Raw genomic sequence first — 14581 nt, 5'->3', positions numbered from 1 at the left:
TTTATTTATTTATTTATTTGAAAACATTAGAGAGGGAGAGACAGTGATTTTGCATCCACTGGTTCATTATCCAGATGGACACAATGGCCAGGAATGGGCCTGGCTGAAACCAGGGGCCAGGAGCTTCATCCAGGACTCCCATATGGGTTGCAGAGGCACAAACATTTGGGCCATTTTCCACTGCGTTTCCAGGTGCAATAACAAGGAGTTAGATCAGAAGCAGATCAGCTGGGGCATGAACCAGTACCAATATGGGGTGCTGGCATGGCAGGCAGAAGCTTTACCATCTACACAACACCAGCCCCAAAAATTTGACCCATGAACTTGAAGATTAAGAGTTGGAAAGTGATGTGAATTCAAAATCAACAAAATGTTTTATTTGCATTCTTCTGTTAAATTATTATGTTACCTTTTAGAAGATTTTTCTAATTTTTAGACTACTATAATATGCTAGTCATCAAGTTGTCTTTTGATAGTGTGATTGCTAATTATGAAATGGTTATAAATTGCTATGCAGAATGAACAGCTGTGAGAAATAAATGATTCCATTATCAAAACAACTAGAATATTAGGTGGTATATTTAGGATTATATATAAATGAAATTACTAAAAAATAGTGGGAAAATGTAAAATTGACTATTTGACTTTTAGTGAGTCTTAACCCTTTTAATTCAACCTCAGCAAAATGTGGGTGATTTTGTGTTTCAACATAAACATCACATGTGTTGTTTGAGAAATACATTTATAAGAAAATGTACTTAGTGAGAAATAAATTCTTGTTTCTAGTTGTTTCCTTTTAATTTACAACATATAGGGGCCAGTGCTGTGGAGTAGCTGGTAAAGGCAGCGCCTGCAGTGCCATCATCCCATATTGGCACTGATTTGAGTCTCCGCTGCTCCTCTTCCTATCCAGTTCTCTGCTATGGCCTGGGAAAGCAGTAGAAGATGGCCCAAGTCCTGGGCCCCTTAACCCATATGGGAGACCTGGAAGAAGCTCTTGGCTTCAGATTGGAGCAGCTTTGGCCTTTGCAGCCAATTGGGAAGTAAACCCATGGATGGAAGGCCTCTCTCTCTCCGCCTCTGTGTCTGCCTTTCTGTAACTCTCTCTCTTTCAAATAAGTAAATCTTTAAAAAAATTACAACAAATATATCCCAGGATTTCTTTGGTGATATGTATTGTGCTTAACTGTGTGAGCACAGATTTTTCAAATAAATGTTGATTATATCACACTTGGAAATTAGAGAAACAGTGGAAAGAGAGGAAATGTTGACATCTGATGCTTGTTCTTTTACCATAATAAAACATTTGATTCATACCATCTTAAAACAGGCAGGAAGACATTCATCAAGAAGGATCTTCTCCAAATAATTATGTTATCCAAAAATTTATTTCATGACTTAGGGAATAAAAAACATGGGGTCATCTCTAACTGAAATATACTGGCAAGAGTACAAATCTAGAATATTTGTTTTAAAATCCAAATGTACAAATTTGTTATACATGTTATCAAAATGAAAATCAATCTATTTTTTTTTCATGCTGTCATTTGTAATATGTTTTTGTGAGAATCCTTGGGATTAAAGTTTTGGTTAAAAAAAGAAAAAAAGAAAATCAATCTAATAGTAGACATCTTAAGCTGCAACTTCAGCATTTTAGTAAGTATTCTGTGAAATTAAAACCCCAAACGTCATGAAAGCCTTAGAAGCTATGCATTCTAACACTCCCATTTTACCGATATAGAAACAGATTCCTAGACATTAGGGGACTCCTGCAATCACATGCTAAGTTGCAAGTCAACCATGATTTTAAAATTCTGTAACTCAAGATCAAAACCACTGAGCTGGCGCTGTGGCTCACTAGGCTAATCCTCCACCTTGCGGCGCTGGCACACGGGTTCTAGTCCCGGTCGGGGCGCCAGATTCTGTCCTGGTTGCCCCTCTTCCAGGCCAGCTCTCTGCTGTGGCCCGGGAGTGCAGTGGAGGATGGCCCAAGTGCTTGGGCCCTGCACCCCATGGGGAGACCAGGAGAAGCACCTGGCTCCTGCCATCGGATCAGCGCGGTGCGCCAGCCGCAGCAGCCATTGGAGGGTGAACCAACAGCAAAGGGAGACCTTTCTCTCTGTCTCTCTCTCTCACTGTCCACTCTGCCAGTCAAAATAATAATAATAATAATAATAAAAAAGATCAAAACCACTAATTGTTGATTTCTATTACAATCATGGTTCCTGGGGCTAGATCTGTTAGGGCTTAAGTAAATAAGGGAAATTTGTGCTTTATGAATAATTTCCGCAAGTAACTTAAAATTTTGCATTTACATACACATAGCACACACACACACTCAAATAACTCGGTATCCAGTGCTACTAAAACTCCTTCTCAAGTGCAGGTCTGTGATTTACCATATTATCTTTGTCCACATCTTGCATGAATGATCATTACAGAACCTATTTTAAGTTTATCTTCATAATTTTGTATATGGCTTAGGTTTCTTGGCAAGAGAAAGGAAGGTTGTGTCTTATATACCACCTGCATATAATGTTTAAAAGCTGGCATAGATGTTCGTATCATGTTGTCTATGGACAACTCAGAGAATCTTAAGGAGACAATGTCAAAAATGTCAACTGTATGGGGCCAGCGCCGCGGCTCACTAGGCTAATCTTCCACCTGCAGCGCTGGCACCCTGGGTTCTAGTCCCGGCTGGGGCACTGGATTCTGTTCCAGTTGCTCCTCTTCCAGTCTAGCTCTCTGCTGTGGCCCGGGAAGGTACTGGAAGATGGCCCAGGTCCTTGGGCCCTGTACCTACATGGGAGACCAGGAGGAAGCACCTGGCTCCTGGCTTCAGATGGGCACAGCACGGAGCGCGCTGCCACAACGCACCAGCCGTAGCAGCCACTTGGGGGTTGAACCAACAGAAAAAGGAAGACCTTTCTCTGTCTCTCTCACTGTCTAACTCTGCCTGACAAAAAAATAAATAAAATTTTAAAAAATCAACTTATGTGAAGTTTTGCTTTGTCACAGTATGTCGTTTAAGGCAGTATTGTAAAGACCTCAACATTTCGGTTATATTGTAAAGCCCAGAACACCTCTCAAGTTCTTATAGTATTCATGAGGATTGACATAAAGACAGAAAGAAACCAACTTGGAAATTAGCTTCTGATTGTGGAGCTGACAACCTGGCACATGTTCAAAACGATAGTTCACTGTAGGATACGGCAGGATTGCTTATGTAATCAAGGTCAAAGCAGAATTAGCACCTTTACCAAAGTGACCAGAAGACAAAGTAACAGAAATACAGCACTGGGGAGTTGGGCACAACCAAAGCCTGAATCTAAGACAAAATCTCAGGGCAGAGCTTTCAGTTAAAAGAACAAAGTCCTATATGGATCAAGGGCACAGTACCAGACTAGATTCATGTCATTCAGCATTTCTTTGAGGTCCCTATGGGGCAGGAAAGAATGAACAGAAATATTGAGAACAGAAATTGACCATACTCAACTGGAAAAAAATGGAAGAAATTCCTATGGACAAAATTCTAACAAATGGGCATGCGTAAGTCATGCCTAAGCTGCCATAGTCCCTATGGATAAAATAAGAATTTGGGATGCATCCTGGGAACTGGTATTCTCCTTTCACTTTTCATCTTGATTCTCTGTAGTTTTGAGTATTTTTGATAGTATAAGTCTAAGTTTCTAGTTAGGCAAATTGTCTTTCCTTGCAAACAACTAAAATGAAAAGAATTCCATGATTTAACTTTTGGCCAAGTTTATTCATTTCATAGTTATAATGCATATAATTCATTTCCCTGTAGTCCTGATGCAGATGGAGGTTGAATGAGAGCACTCTACTTGCCTAAATCTGGAATCTGAATCTCTCCTGTCTTGGTCAGCTGAGATTTATCTGAAACCTCAGATCCATGACAGGGGAGAAGGTACAGTCCTAAGAACAAGGGTGCCCATATACAAGTTTATTTCCAGTTCATAGTTTAACATTAGAAATTTCATTTTATTTTTCTCAGCCTTTAATAACATGTCTTTTTGTTTAAATCAAGAACATCTTGTTCCACCAAGAAAGAATCAAAAGCCCATTATTTTTGGTCTCAAAGGCTATGCACAAGTTTTATTTCTTGTTATTTGTTTAACTTACAAATTAAATTTAAGGATTGAAGAAAATTATGGTAATATTTGGTAGAAAAATTGATTAAGAAATTTCAATTAGCAAAAGGTCAAATGTCCTTAGGAGACCAGTTCTGGGTTCTACAAGTTGAGAAAACTGCCTGTGAATAATGGCCTCTAAAAGCTGTAATGTGCATGTAATAGTGTACATGTAATTTCTTATTATTAAATTTGAATGACAGTTTATACCTAAGCAATGCAAAGGTATTCCGTTTGCTTTGCAAATTCAAAGAAGTTGTGCTTCAAGCTGAATGATATCTTATTTAATATGAAAAATCATTCACATAAATGGGCCAGTGTTTTCAGGATATATTGAGGTATATGAAGTGAGTCTGCTTGATTTTTTAAGATATATTTTATTTTAGGTAAACAAATATAATATATTTTGTATATACAGATTTAGGAACATAGTGATACTTATCTTCCAGTTTAAAGAGTTAAGAAATGTATTTCTATTAAAGATATTTCACAAGCACTTCTTATGAGCATTTTTGCCATGGAGAGTAAGATAATTTTTCCTTAATAGTCCTTATGAAAAAGGCTTTTAAAACTTTTTCAACTGAAGCATGCTGTACTATGTTAACAATGACTAAAATTCACATTTACTACAGTGAAAAAAGGGCAATTTCCATGTTTTGTAGTTCATACATATTTATCAAAGAATAATTGATAATAGTTACAATCATTAAGATTGTTACATTTTTATTTATTACTTGTTTGCAAGGCAGAGAGACAGAGACAGACACATAAAAGAGAGAGAGACAGACAGACAGAGCAGCTCCATCCCTGGATCAAATGCCAGCAAGAGGCAGAGCTGGGCCAGGCCAAAGCCAGGATCCAGGAATTCAATCCAGGTCTCCTAAATGGGTGGCAGGTGCTCAACTACTTGAGCCATCATCTACTTCTTCCCAGGGTTGCACATTATCAGGAAGCATAGTTGGTTTTCAAAGCCAAAATGGTATGGGCTGTAGACATCCAAAGCAATGTTTTAGCTATTGTGCCAGATGCCCCACCAGTATTTGGAACTTTTAAACCAGAATTGATATTTTTAGGTATTTAGCTGATAGAATTTTAACACACATATATGAGTATAAGGTTTTTCAATGCACTTTTTCATGATTGTTATAGACAAATTGTGGAAATAAATTGAGTATCTGTTAAAATGGAATACTTCAATGCCTGTATAATGTGGTAGATATCTGATGTAGGGGATGTGCAAGGGAATAAAAACTCTCATGGCTCATCACTGATTTATACATGAAAGATGAGGAAATCTAGTTTCATTTATGTAAGTAACATTTATGTGTGGAAAGATTTTACTTTTTGACTATTTTCTGGCATCTACATATAAAATTTCACTGCTAAATGAAAAATACAGTATTGGTTTTGCCTTTATCCATTACTGTATAATATCATAAATTTATAAGTATGATCAACTAGAATCTCAACTATTCCAAAATAAATAATTGTTTTAATGTAGTAGCATATGTTATTTCCTACATCATAATTTCTGAAAGTTTTTGTTTTTTTGCTAGATCTGGAATGAGTATACAAAGTAGGGACCCAGCACAGGGGCAATGTAGTGGCCCAAACCCTATTCTACCGCTTCTCCTTCTGCAACCTTGGGACACTTGCTATGGCCTTCTACTTCTTAGGTTCTTTGATCCCAAATTTGGGACAGTCATATTTACCTGCCTGGAATTTGTACAGAATCCAATAGATAATACATGACTGGGGGAAAGTATGTAAATGCCTCAAAGTAGATGTATTTACAAATATTTACTCTCTTCCACTGCACCCCATCTTACATTCTTGTGTAATTAATATTCTTATTGGAAGGGATTTTTAGGAAAAATTTCTATAATACTTACTGGATTATGGTCATTGAATTTTCCAGAGTCTCACTCTTAAGTTCTAGTTCTAAATTGCGTAATTTGTGATAAAGCTACTTGTGATGTTTAACAGAACTGATAAAACAGTGAGGAAAACAGAAATATTCTGAGTGAGGAATTACATATTAACTTTTACAGTCTGTGTAACCTTGGGAGTAAGACACTATTCTGTCATAAAATGTTCCTGGATAAATGTTGACATAATTTCATTTTAACCTTGAACTCTTACAGAGTGTATTATCATCTATATATTTTCACAATTAATGATGGTACAGTTATTTTCTTCCATAATTGCTGCATTTATTGAGATATTTCCTGCTGTTTGACAGATGTACTTCTTCCTATATACGTTTTCCCTGCTGTTTTCCACAGTTTTAATGCTCAAAATTTATAGAGTGTAGATTTTTCTTGCTGTTGTTTTACATTCCCACTTACTGTTTATTCATAGGATAAGGAGAAGAAAGTTCTGTACTGCAATGAGCTTTTATATGGATGATTAGCAAAAGTGTTCTTACAACAACTCGTTGGTTTTTCATACCATCATGGATTCCAACATGGAATGTATAGTATAGTCTGGTGGCCCAAATGGACCTTTATTAAAAGTGTTGGCTGCATAAAATAGGTTAAGAATATGTCATTGTAAGTAGTTTGAGGTTTGTGAGACAGATTATATTCATATTTTGTGACATATTTATCCAATCAGATTATTTAACTGTATCATTTGGGACTCTGGGAAATATCATAGATTTAGCATATGCAAGATAGAATAGATCAAGATTATTTGTTTTTCTTAAATGGCTACCAAAAAGAATCACAATTAATATTTGGCTAGGTTGGACTGTGGTTGTTGCAGCCATTACATTGTATCCAATGTGCTTTAGGAAATAGAAGTGTTATGCAAATATATATTTTTGAAAGCCTGATGGGAAAATGTGCTGCTCACTAAAGAATAGTGATCATTCAAGAAATCTTCAACCTGAACTAAAGGTATTTTGTTTAAAAGCACGTTGTCTGTTGGAGAGTCACTGTTTCCATCTGATGAGAAATTTCAGTCAAGCACAATGATGCTTGTGTAGGGGTTTCTAAAAAATTGTCATTTTTCTTTTAAATTTGTTTGAAAAAAGTGGTAAACTTTGTATGTGACATCAAGTTGTTTGATGATTTTTTTTCTGAACATATCATTTTTTGTCATTCTATTTGAGGACAGGCTTCAACGGCTACTGGATGATTTGCTTTATTACATCTCCCAAGAGACTTGCCAACTATCCAGATTCCCTTTGTAGATACAAAAATGGCACTCTGGCTGACTGGTCAATCTCAACTGGTGGTTGTTGATTGGTTGGTTAGTTTGGGTGCTTTATTTTTTCACATCTCACTGCTTAGACTTTTTAGAAATGTTAATTATAAATGTGAGTGCTGATGGAAGCATAATTTGAAAGGAAATAATTTTCTTATATAATAGAAATGGCTTATTTTTGCTTTTGACTTCCATTGTTCTAATTTCCTTTAAGGTCTTTTACATGATCACTGGATATGACTAAATTATGACAAAAAATATTTGATTTGTAATACAATAGTATTAGAGCTAGAAGGATCTATATGCAAAGCCAAAGTCCTAGGTTTTGCCAGTAATGAAACAGACACCCAGAGAAAGAAAATGATTTACATAGATCACTATAGTTGCCTAGCAGCAGATCTGCATCCATAATCCTGGATGCTGTAGAGTTCTTTTCCCTCTACATCAAACTCCCTTCGTTCCATTCTCAACTTACATAATGGCCTTTGAGTATATCCTAACAACTTCATGTGGCCTCTGCTAACTTGATTGTTGATGACTTCATGTGTTTGACAGTGCACACAATAACATAATGAATCCTGTGACTTCATGGATGAAGTCCTTTGAACACTGTTGTTGCCTCCACTAAAATCCCGGAAAGGATTATAGCTGTTCATAGATCTTTAACTTACATAGTTGTTATTTAAAGTATACCTAAAAATGCCATTTTAACTGTTAGAAAAAATTTCTGATATTATAAAAGAGTAATACTTGTGAATTGTATCATCAATGTGGTCTTTTTTCCTTTACCACTAGGACATTTTTCATGTACTGATCTATTCTGTTTTGCTGTTCTAGGTTTGTGTGCTGGAGAGACAAATATTTGACTTCCTTGGTTATCAGTGGGCACCTATCCTGGCAAATTTTGTACATATCATTATCGTCATTCTTGGTTTATTCGGAACTATTCAATATAGACCTCGTTACATAACAGGAGTAAGTACTCTCTGCCTTTTAAAAATTTTATTGAACTAGAGAAAGACATGAAAAGTATAAATTCTTGAAAAATTATGTGTATAACCTCTCTTAAGGATGTGAATACTCTCTTAAATACTATGTGTTTATTTTCAAATTGCATCAACAGTAATTGAAACTGTCAACTTCAAAGCACTTCATAGTACATGCAATCAGATTGTATCTTTATAAACTATACTTTCAGCAAACATTTTCTTGCAACAATTAGCAGAACAGTACCTTTATATTTCTAAATTATAAAGTAATGGACTCACAGATTTTAATATGTTTTTTTCTCATTTTAAGCAATCATAATTTGTAAATTGAATAAAGACTGTTGAAAATCAATACAAATGAACATAAACAAATTAACATATTGATGTAAGAATATTAATATATATTAGTGCTGATATCTGACATACTTGAATGCCAGAATATTCTAGACCATTGTCTCTCTGTTCCCCACAATTCTCTTTTTGGCTCAGAGGAAGCATTTTGCATTCCCACTCAAGTTAAACTTACTTAAATAAAAGTGAAATCCGACTATGTTGTAGTTGCTATAGGAACCGTAACTCGAGTTTTTTTTTATTTTTTAACTTTTCTATGTTCCTCAGATCTCAGCTATTGCTCTTCATTAATGTAGATTTCTTTTTATTTTTTTCTATCTCTTCTATTTTTGACAAAGAAGAAGTTTGTAAGAATCTATTAAAAATTATAAAGCAGTTTTGTGGTAAAAGCCCAGATATACCAGCTAAAGGTCTGCTCTATTCAACGCAAATCAGCAGGCCTTCTCAAGTTTTGTGAAAGCTTCTTTCTTATAGATGGTGCTCTCCTATGACCTGTTCTGCCTGTCATTAGTACCCCAGATGAAGCTCACTGATTGGGAGACAGGCAGTATGGTGGCTAGAACCAAGGGATGTCCCATATGTCTGAGAAAAGAGCAAGAGGTCCATAGATCTCTCTTAAATGGCTGGGTAGCCATTTAAATCTTTGAAAAAAGTGGAGAGTGGGGCAGATTTTTGCTTCAGTAGTTGAGATGCCGCTTAGGATTCCCCCACCACACATCTCAGATCCAAGGGCCTTTCAAGTCCCAGCTCTGTGTCCGATCTCAGCTTCCTGCTAATGCAGAACCTTGGAGCCCGCTAGGTGCTGGCTTAAGTGTTTGGGTCCCAATCATCCACCTGGAAGACTTAAACTGATTCCTGGCTCCTGAGTTCAACCTGACTCAGCCCTGGCTATTGCAACCTCTGTCTGTCTATATGTCTGTCTGTCTGTCTGTCTCCCTCTACCTTTGTAGTAAAACAAATTTTAAATTGTAATATGTTGTACTGCAGGGTGAAGTTCTTCACACGACATGATCACATTGTCCATCTTCTTATGTGGATTTTAATTTAATCAATGTAGGGAAGATAGCACAGTGGTTGGTGGTACATGTTCTGAAATCACAATCCCAGGGTTGAAATCTTGTTTGCCAAATTTTGTGAGACTTTGAACAGCTTTACCTGACTAATAGTTACTTTTCTTATGTTTAAAATGAAGGTAATAATTATATTAATAATGCTTTAATTAATTGATGCATTGTTAGCCAAAATATGAAAAAATCTTACCTTTCTTCTTTCCTTAGACTTTGGATTCCCTCTTGATTTCATTCCTATTAATTGTTGCTCCAATATCTAAATACCTCACACTGATTCCTAATGAAGTGCTTTGGGTAAAAACCTAGATGTGCATGAGAATGTTCAAACAGTTTACAGTTAGAGGTTGATTTTGAGGATTAAGTGGGATATTCTATGAAACTTCTTTAGCACAATGCTTAGTATTTAAAATCGCTCAGTAAATATTAGATATACTATTTTTCTTCTCCTTTTATTTGAAAATAATATTAAAATATATAGCATAATAAAAGCCTGAAAGACAGTTTAAAACAAATTATGTTGGATATTGGCTGAATTATTTCTGTCTCTTTTATTACAAGCTGCTGCAGTTCAAAAATAGTGAGATTACTATGTATCGAATTATACTCTTTTTAAGTGAAAGACATGCCCCCAAATCATTCTGATACATGACACTTTCACTGGCATGAGATAAAAATTAGAATGCCAGAGGACAGTGCCTTTTCAATTGTTTGAACATTAGCTGAGTATGTTAGAAAGAATTTGAAATCTTTCTGAGGTTTTGTGAAAACAGCATGTCTTAGAAATATACCCATGATTTGATCTTTATTTGTAAACAATACTCTGAATTTCTTTTCCTGACACATGGTCACTTTGAGATTTTTTGCCAGATGGAGATGATAAAAAGGAGAAACTTCTATTTTCCAACTCACCCCATATAGCATGAGAAATACCTATATACCTTGTAAATTCTGCTTACAATTAAACATTTCGTTATATCATGCTATATGTGGCCAAAAGATGACAAATTGCACTCTCAGCTGTTTGCTTGGAAAGCCCATAACAAGATTTACAAGTTCATAGGTCTACTTTCCACTTTTCCAATTACTGCAGGTAATAGCCTAGATAATTATTCTGACTAATTATCACACGTCTCCTTTTCTCCAGCCCTCAAAACCAATTTCCTTATTGCTCTTCTTTCCATTCGCAGTCTCCTGGTTGCCCTCCTGACCTATACCTGCCACCTTGTCTCAAAACCAATATAGTGTTTGTTTTAGCTTTGTATTACAGAATAGTTCAGTTTCTTGTGTCAATTTCTGCTCTAGTTTTGTATTTCTGTGTAATTTCTAAGTAGCTATTTCTGAGTAATTAAATGCTAGAACCTAATGATGGTGATGCTGTGCTGTTGAAGTTCAAGGGTGGGTTTAAGAAAATAAGGAATTAGCCATAGACATGGAATTAAGAGTTTCTGTTTGCCTAACTGTCATGACAGGTATTACAGTTCAAGCTATTATACAGAAACTCTGCTTAATGAAGGAGCTAGGGTTTGAAGAAACATGTATGTTTGGGGATAGGCTGTAAGTGACAATAATGTATCACGGTAGTCAAGAAATGTCTGCAGATTGTCCTTGCTCTGAAGACATATCAGCAAGAAAATTTCTTTCTTTCTCCTCTACAACTGTAGGCCTTTATGATTTCTATGTTTTCGATTTAAAGTTTTTATATTAGGAAGTAACTTAATAGAAAAATACATAAACAATTTATAATGTCCCAAATGAAATTTGTTATTGGCATTTTGGGGCATTTCTTTCATGTGTAACCAAATGAAACACTCTGATTATGCTTCATATTCCAAATGTGAGTTAATTTTTAAATTTAACATTATTTGAGGTTTTTTTTTAAATTAATATTCCTATCCAATTGCTTTCATTAGAATGATGTACATTATGTTATTTCCATCTTTTCCTATCACACATAATTCCCTATAACTGTCTCCATAAAAATACTGTCATATTCATTTGTGAATTGTCCTTAGTAGAAACCTAGGTATAGTAAAAATGTTGTTTTTTTTTTATAAAAATGTATTTATTTATTTGCAAGTCAGAGTTACACAAAGAGAGGAGAGGAAGAGAGAAAGAAAGAGAGAGAGAGAGAGAGGGAGAGAGAGAGAGAGGTCTTCCATCCGATGGTTCACTCCCCAATTGGCCACAACGGCCAGACTTGTGCTGATCTGAAGCCAGGAGCCAGGAATTTCCTCTGGGTCTCCCACGTGGGTACAGGAGCCCAAGGACGTGGAAAAGTTGGCTATTTTTAATGCTCTTAGCATATTATTTATACACATAAAATTTGGAGTGCATTGGTAATGACTTCTATTTACTTCACTAATCTTTATTTGCATAGGAAAAAAAGCAGAAGTATTTAAAAGTTTAAATGGTACTGGCACTTTAAGTAGTATAATATGTTGGAGGAAAATGAAGTAGATGATTTTACTTGCAAGCATAGGAACTCTCACACCATAATCTACAAAAAGAATAGATACTGTATAATTCTTGACAAAACCAAGTCCCTTCAAAAAGGCTAGATGAACTCTGATGGAATAAGTTGTAAATAAATATATTCAAATAATTCTGATGAAAGCATTACTTTATGTCATAAATGGAATTGCCTACCGTGTCTTCATTGTAGCCAAAGAAACTGACCAACAGAATGTGATCTGGGGTATCGAGTGTTTATTAGCTAATGACAAACTTGTTAAAGTGTGGCACTGCTTTACGTTGTCTAAAATAATCTGAGGAATATCTAGGTAGCTCTACCAGCTAAACACACATAAGCTGCCAAGCTGACACTGCCCTAAGAAAGATTGCTTTCAATTTGCATTCAGTGAATTCTCTTCTTTCTTCTTGCCTGCCTGCCTGCCCTCTTTCCTACTTTGTTGCTTTCAATCCTTGTAACTTCTTTCCCATCTTCCTGCCTGTGTTCCTTACTCTCTGCCTTCCTTCCTCCACTCTTTCCTCCTTCCACCCTTTCTTCCTTACTTCCTTCTCCTTTTTCTCCAAATCCAGTCCACAAACTAGAAGTAGCTGCAAGTCTATTACCCAGACATAACAAAAACATAAACAGGAAAATACAATAGGACTTCAAAAATGTTGTGGAAATGCATGATATGGGAAAACTTGCATGCATTTAAAAATCATTTGTCACTAAAATAATCTTGTATTTTAATTTCATTTTCTGTGAACTTGAAGTATCCTAATATACTAAAATAACAGTAACATTTATAAGAATCAATTCCATTCCCTTTTGATTTTCCTATGTGATTCCTATAAACCAAACATTAGCTTCACACAATTTTGTCCAAACCCATGTGGCTGGTAAACAGTAGAATGGAGGTGCTGGCCCAGTTCTTCATGACAGCCAACCCCATGCTCCTAACTGCAATATTCACTGCCTCTTAGAAGCACAGTTCAGAGTGCCACAGTCCATCTGATAATTGAAAAAAAAATGTTGTTACATTGTGGAAAATTTAAATTTCATCATGGCATTTACAATATTAGAAGTATTTAGGGTTTAAGTTATGAACCGCCTCTCAAATAAATAAGTATAAACATTTTAAGGCAAATTGATTTTGATGCAAAAATTTTGAAATTCATGTATAATTGTTTTCCAATATTCACATTTCCAATGAATGTTTAGAAATACCTTTATACCTACACAATACAGTGTCTAATGAAGAGCTTTTTTATAGAATTATTATAGATTACTAAAAATAAATCTAAAATCAAATTAATGAGAAATATTGGGATGGTTTCCTGTTTTGTTACTGAGAAACAAAAGATGACATCAGCATAGTTGAAGCTGCTTTGAGAAGCAGGGCTATGATGGTTAGAACAGAAGGCAAAAGTCCTTAAGGTCATCCTTTGTCTCCTATGAATAGCAGTCTATAAGGCTGTGTTACAATATCCTTAATCATGCTTCCTAAATAATAAAATCAAACATTCCTTTTAGTCCATGCATTGAAGTTTTAGATCATAATTTCTGATTATTGCTAAGCGCTAACATACACATTTACACTGTGGTTTTATATCATTTTTTAAAATTTTTTGATTTGATACAAGTGGCTGACAATGAGTGTGGATTTGTAAATTGACACATATCATGCTTGTCCCCAGTGAGTCAAGGTCTGTTGAAGACACTATGCTTTCTGTTTTTAACATACATAACTTTGCTTTGTCTAAAGTTAACTTGAAAAGAAAAGGAATCTCCTGCATTCTGGTTAAGGCATAAGAGCTACATGGTTACTGGAGCAACAAAAGTCAAAGTCAAGATGCATTTGATAGAAGCATTCTCTCTCCCTCCTTTTTAAAGATATATTTATTTGAATGGAAGAAATGGAGGAAGAGAGAGAGAGATGAAGGAAGACAGAAAGATGGAGACAGAGGCAAAGACAGAAAGGGCCAGAGAATATATCAAATCTTTCATCTGCTTTATTACTCTACAAATGGTCTCAACAGCCAGGGCTGGACCAGGCCACAGCCAGGAGCCGGTACTTCATTGTAGTCATCGACAGCAGTGGCAGGGTCCAAATCCTTGGGCCATACTCCTCTGCATTCCTAGGCTCATTAGCAGGAAGCAGATCAACCAGGATTCAAACCAACACTGCAATATGGGATGTGGGTGTCACTAGCCGCAGTTTAACCCACTGTATGGCAATGCCAGCCCCTGTAAAACATTGATATGGCAGTCCAGGAATTTACAGATACCATATTGGGTTTGTAAAGGCTAAGAGCAACATACTTCCCTAAATTTCTGTAATTTACTGCTTGCTAGAAATCA

At 35.8% G+C, this 14581-nt stretch overlaps 1 protein-coding gene across 6 annotated transcripts in view; it reads left to right on the top strand.

The window, feature by feature from the left end:
* NKAIN2 (sodium/potassium transporting ATPase interacting 2) overlaps nucleotides 1–14581 on the top strand; it is a 1172348-nt gene that overhangs the window by 532755 nt on the left and 625012 nt on the right. For all 6 annotated transcript variants that reach the window (XR_011388540.1, XR_011388542.1, XR_011388541.1 and 3 more), the window contains one exon: nucleotides 8199–8336. Coding sequence is in view for 2 of the 6 variants with exons in the window: in XM_070073641.1 (XP_069929742.1) it covers nucleotides 8199–8336 (138 nt within the window). In the remaining 4 variants the exon portion in view is untranslated. The remainder of the gene's footprint in view (nucleotides 1–8198; nucleotides 8337–14581) is intronic.

The sequence above is a fragment of the Oryctolagus cuniculus genome, chromosome 5, assembly GCF_964237555.1.
Source record: "Oryctolagus cuniculus chromosome 5, mOryCun1.1, whole genome shotgun sequence".
Lineage (NCBI taxonomy): Eukaryota > Metazoa > Chordata > Mammalia > Lagomorpha > Leporidae > Oryctolagus > Oryctolagus cuniculus.
Note: the sequence above shows the minus strand (reverse complement) of the source record. Positions and strands in the feature narration are given on the sequence as shown.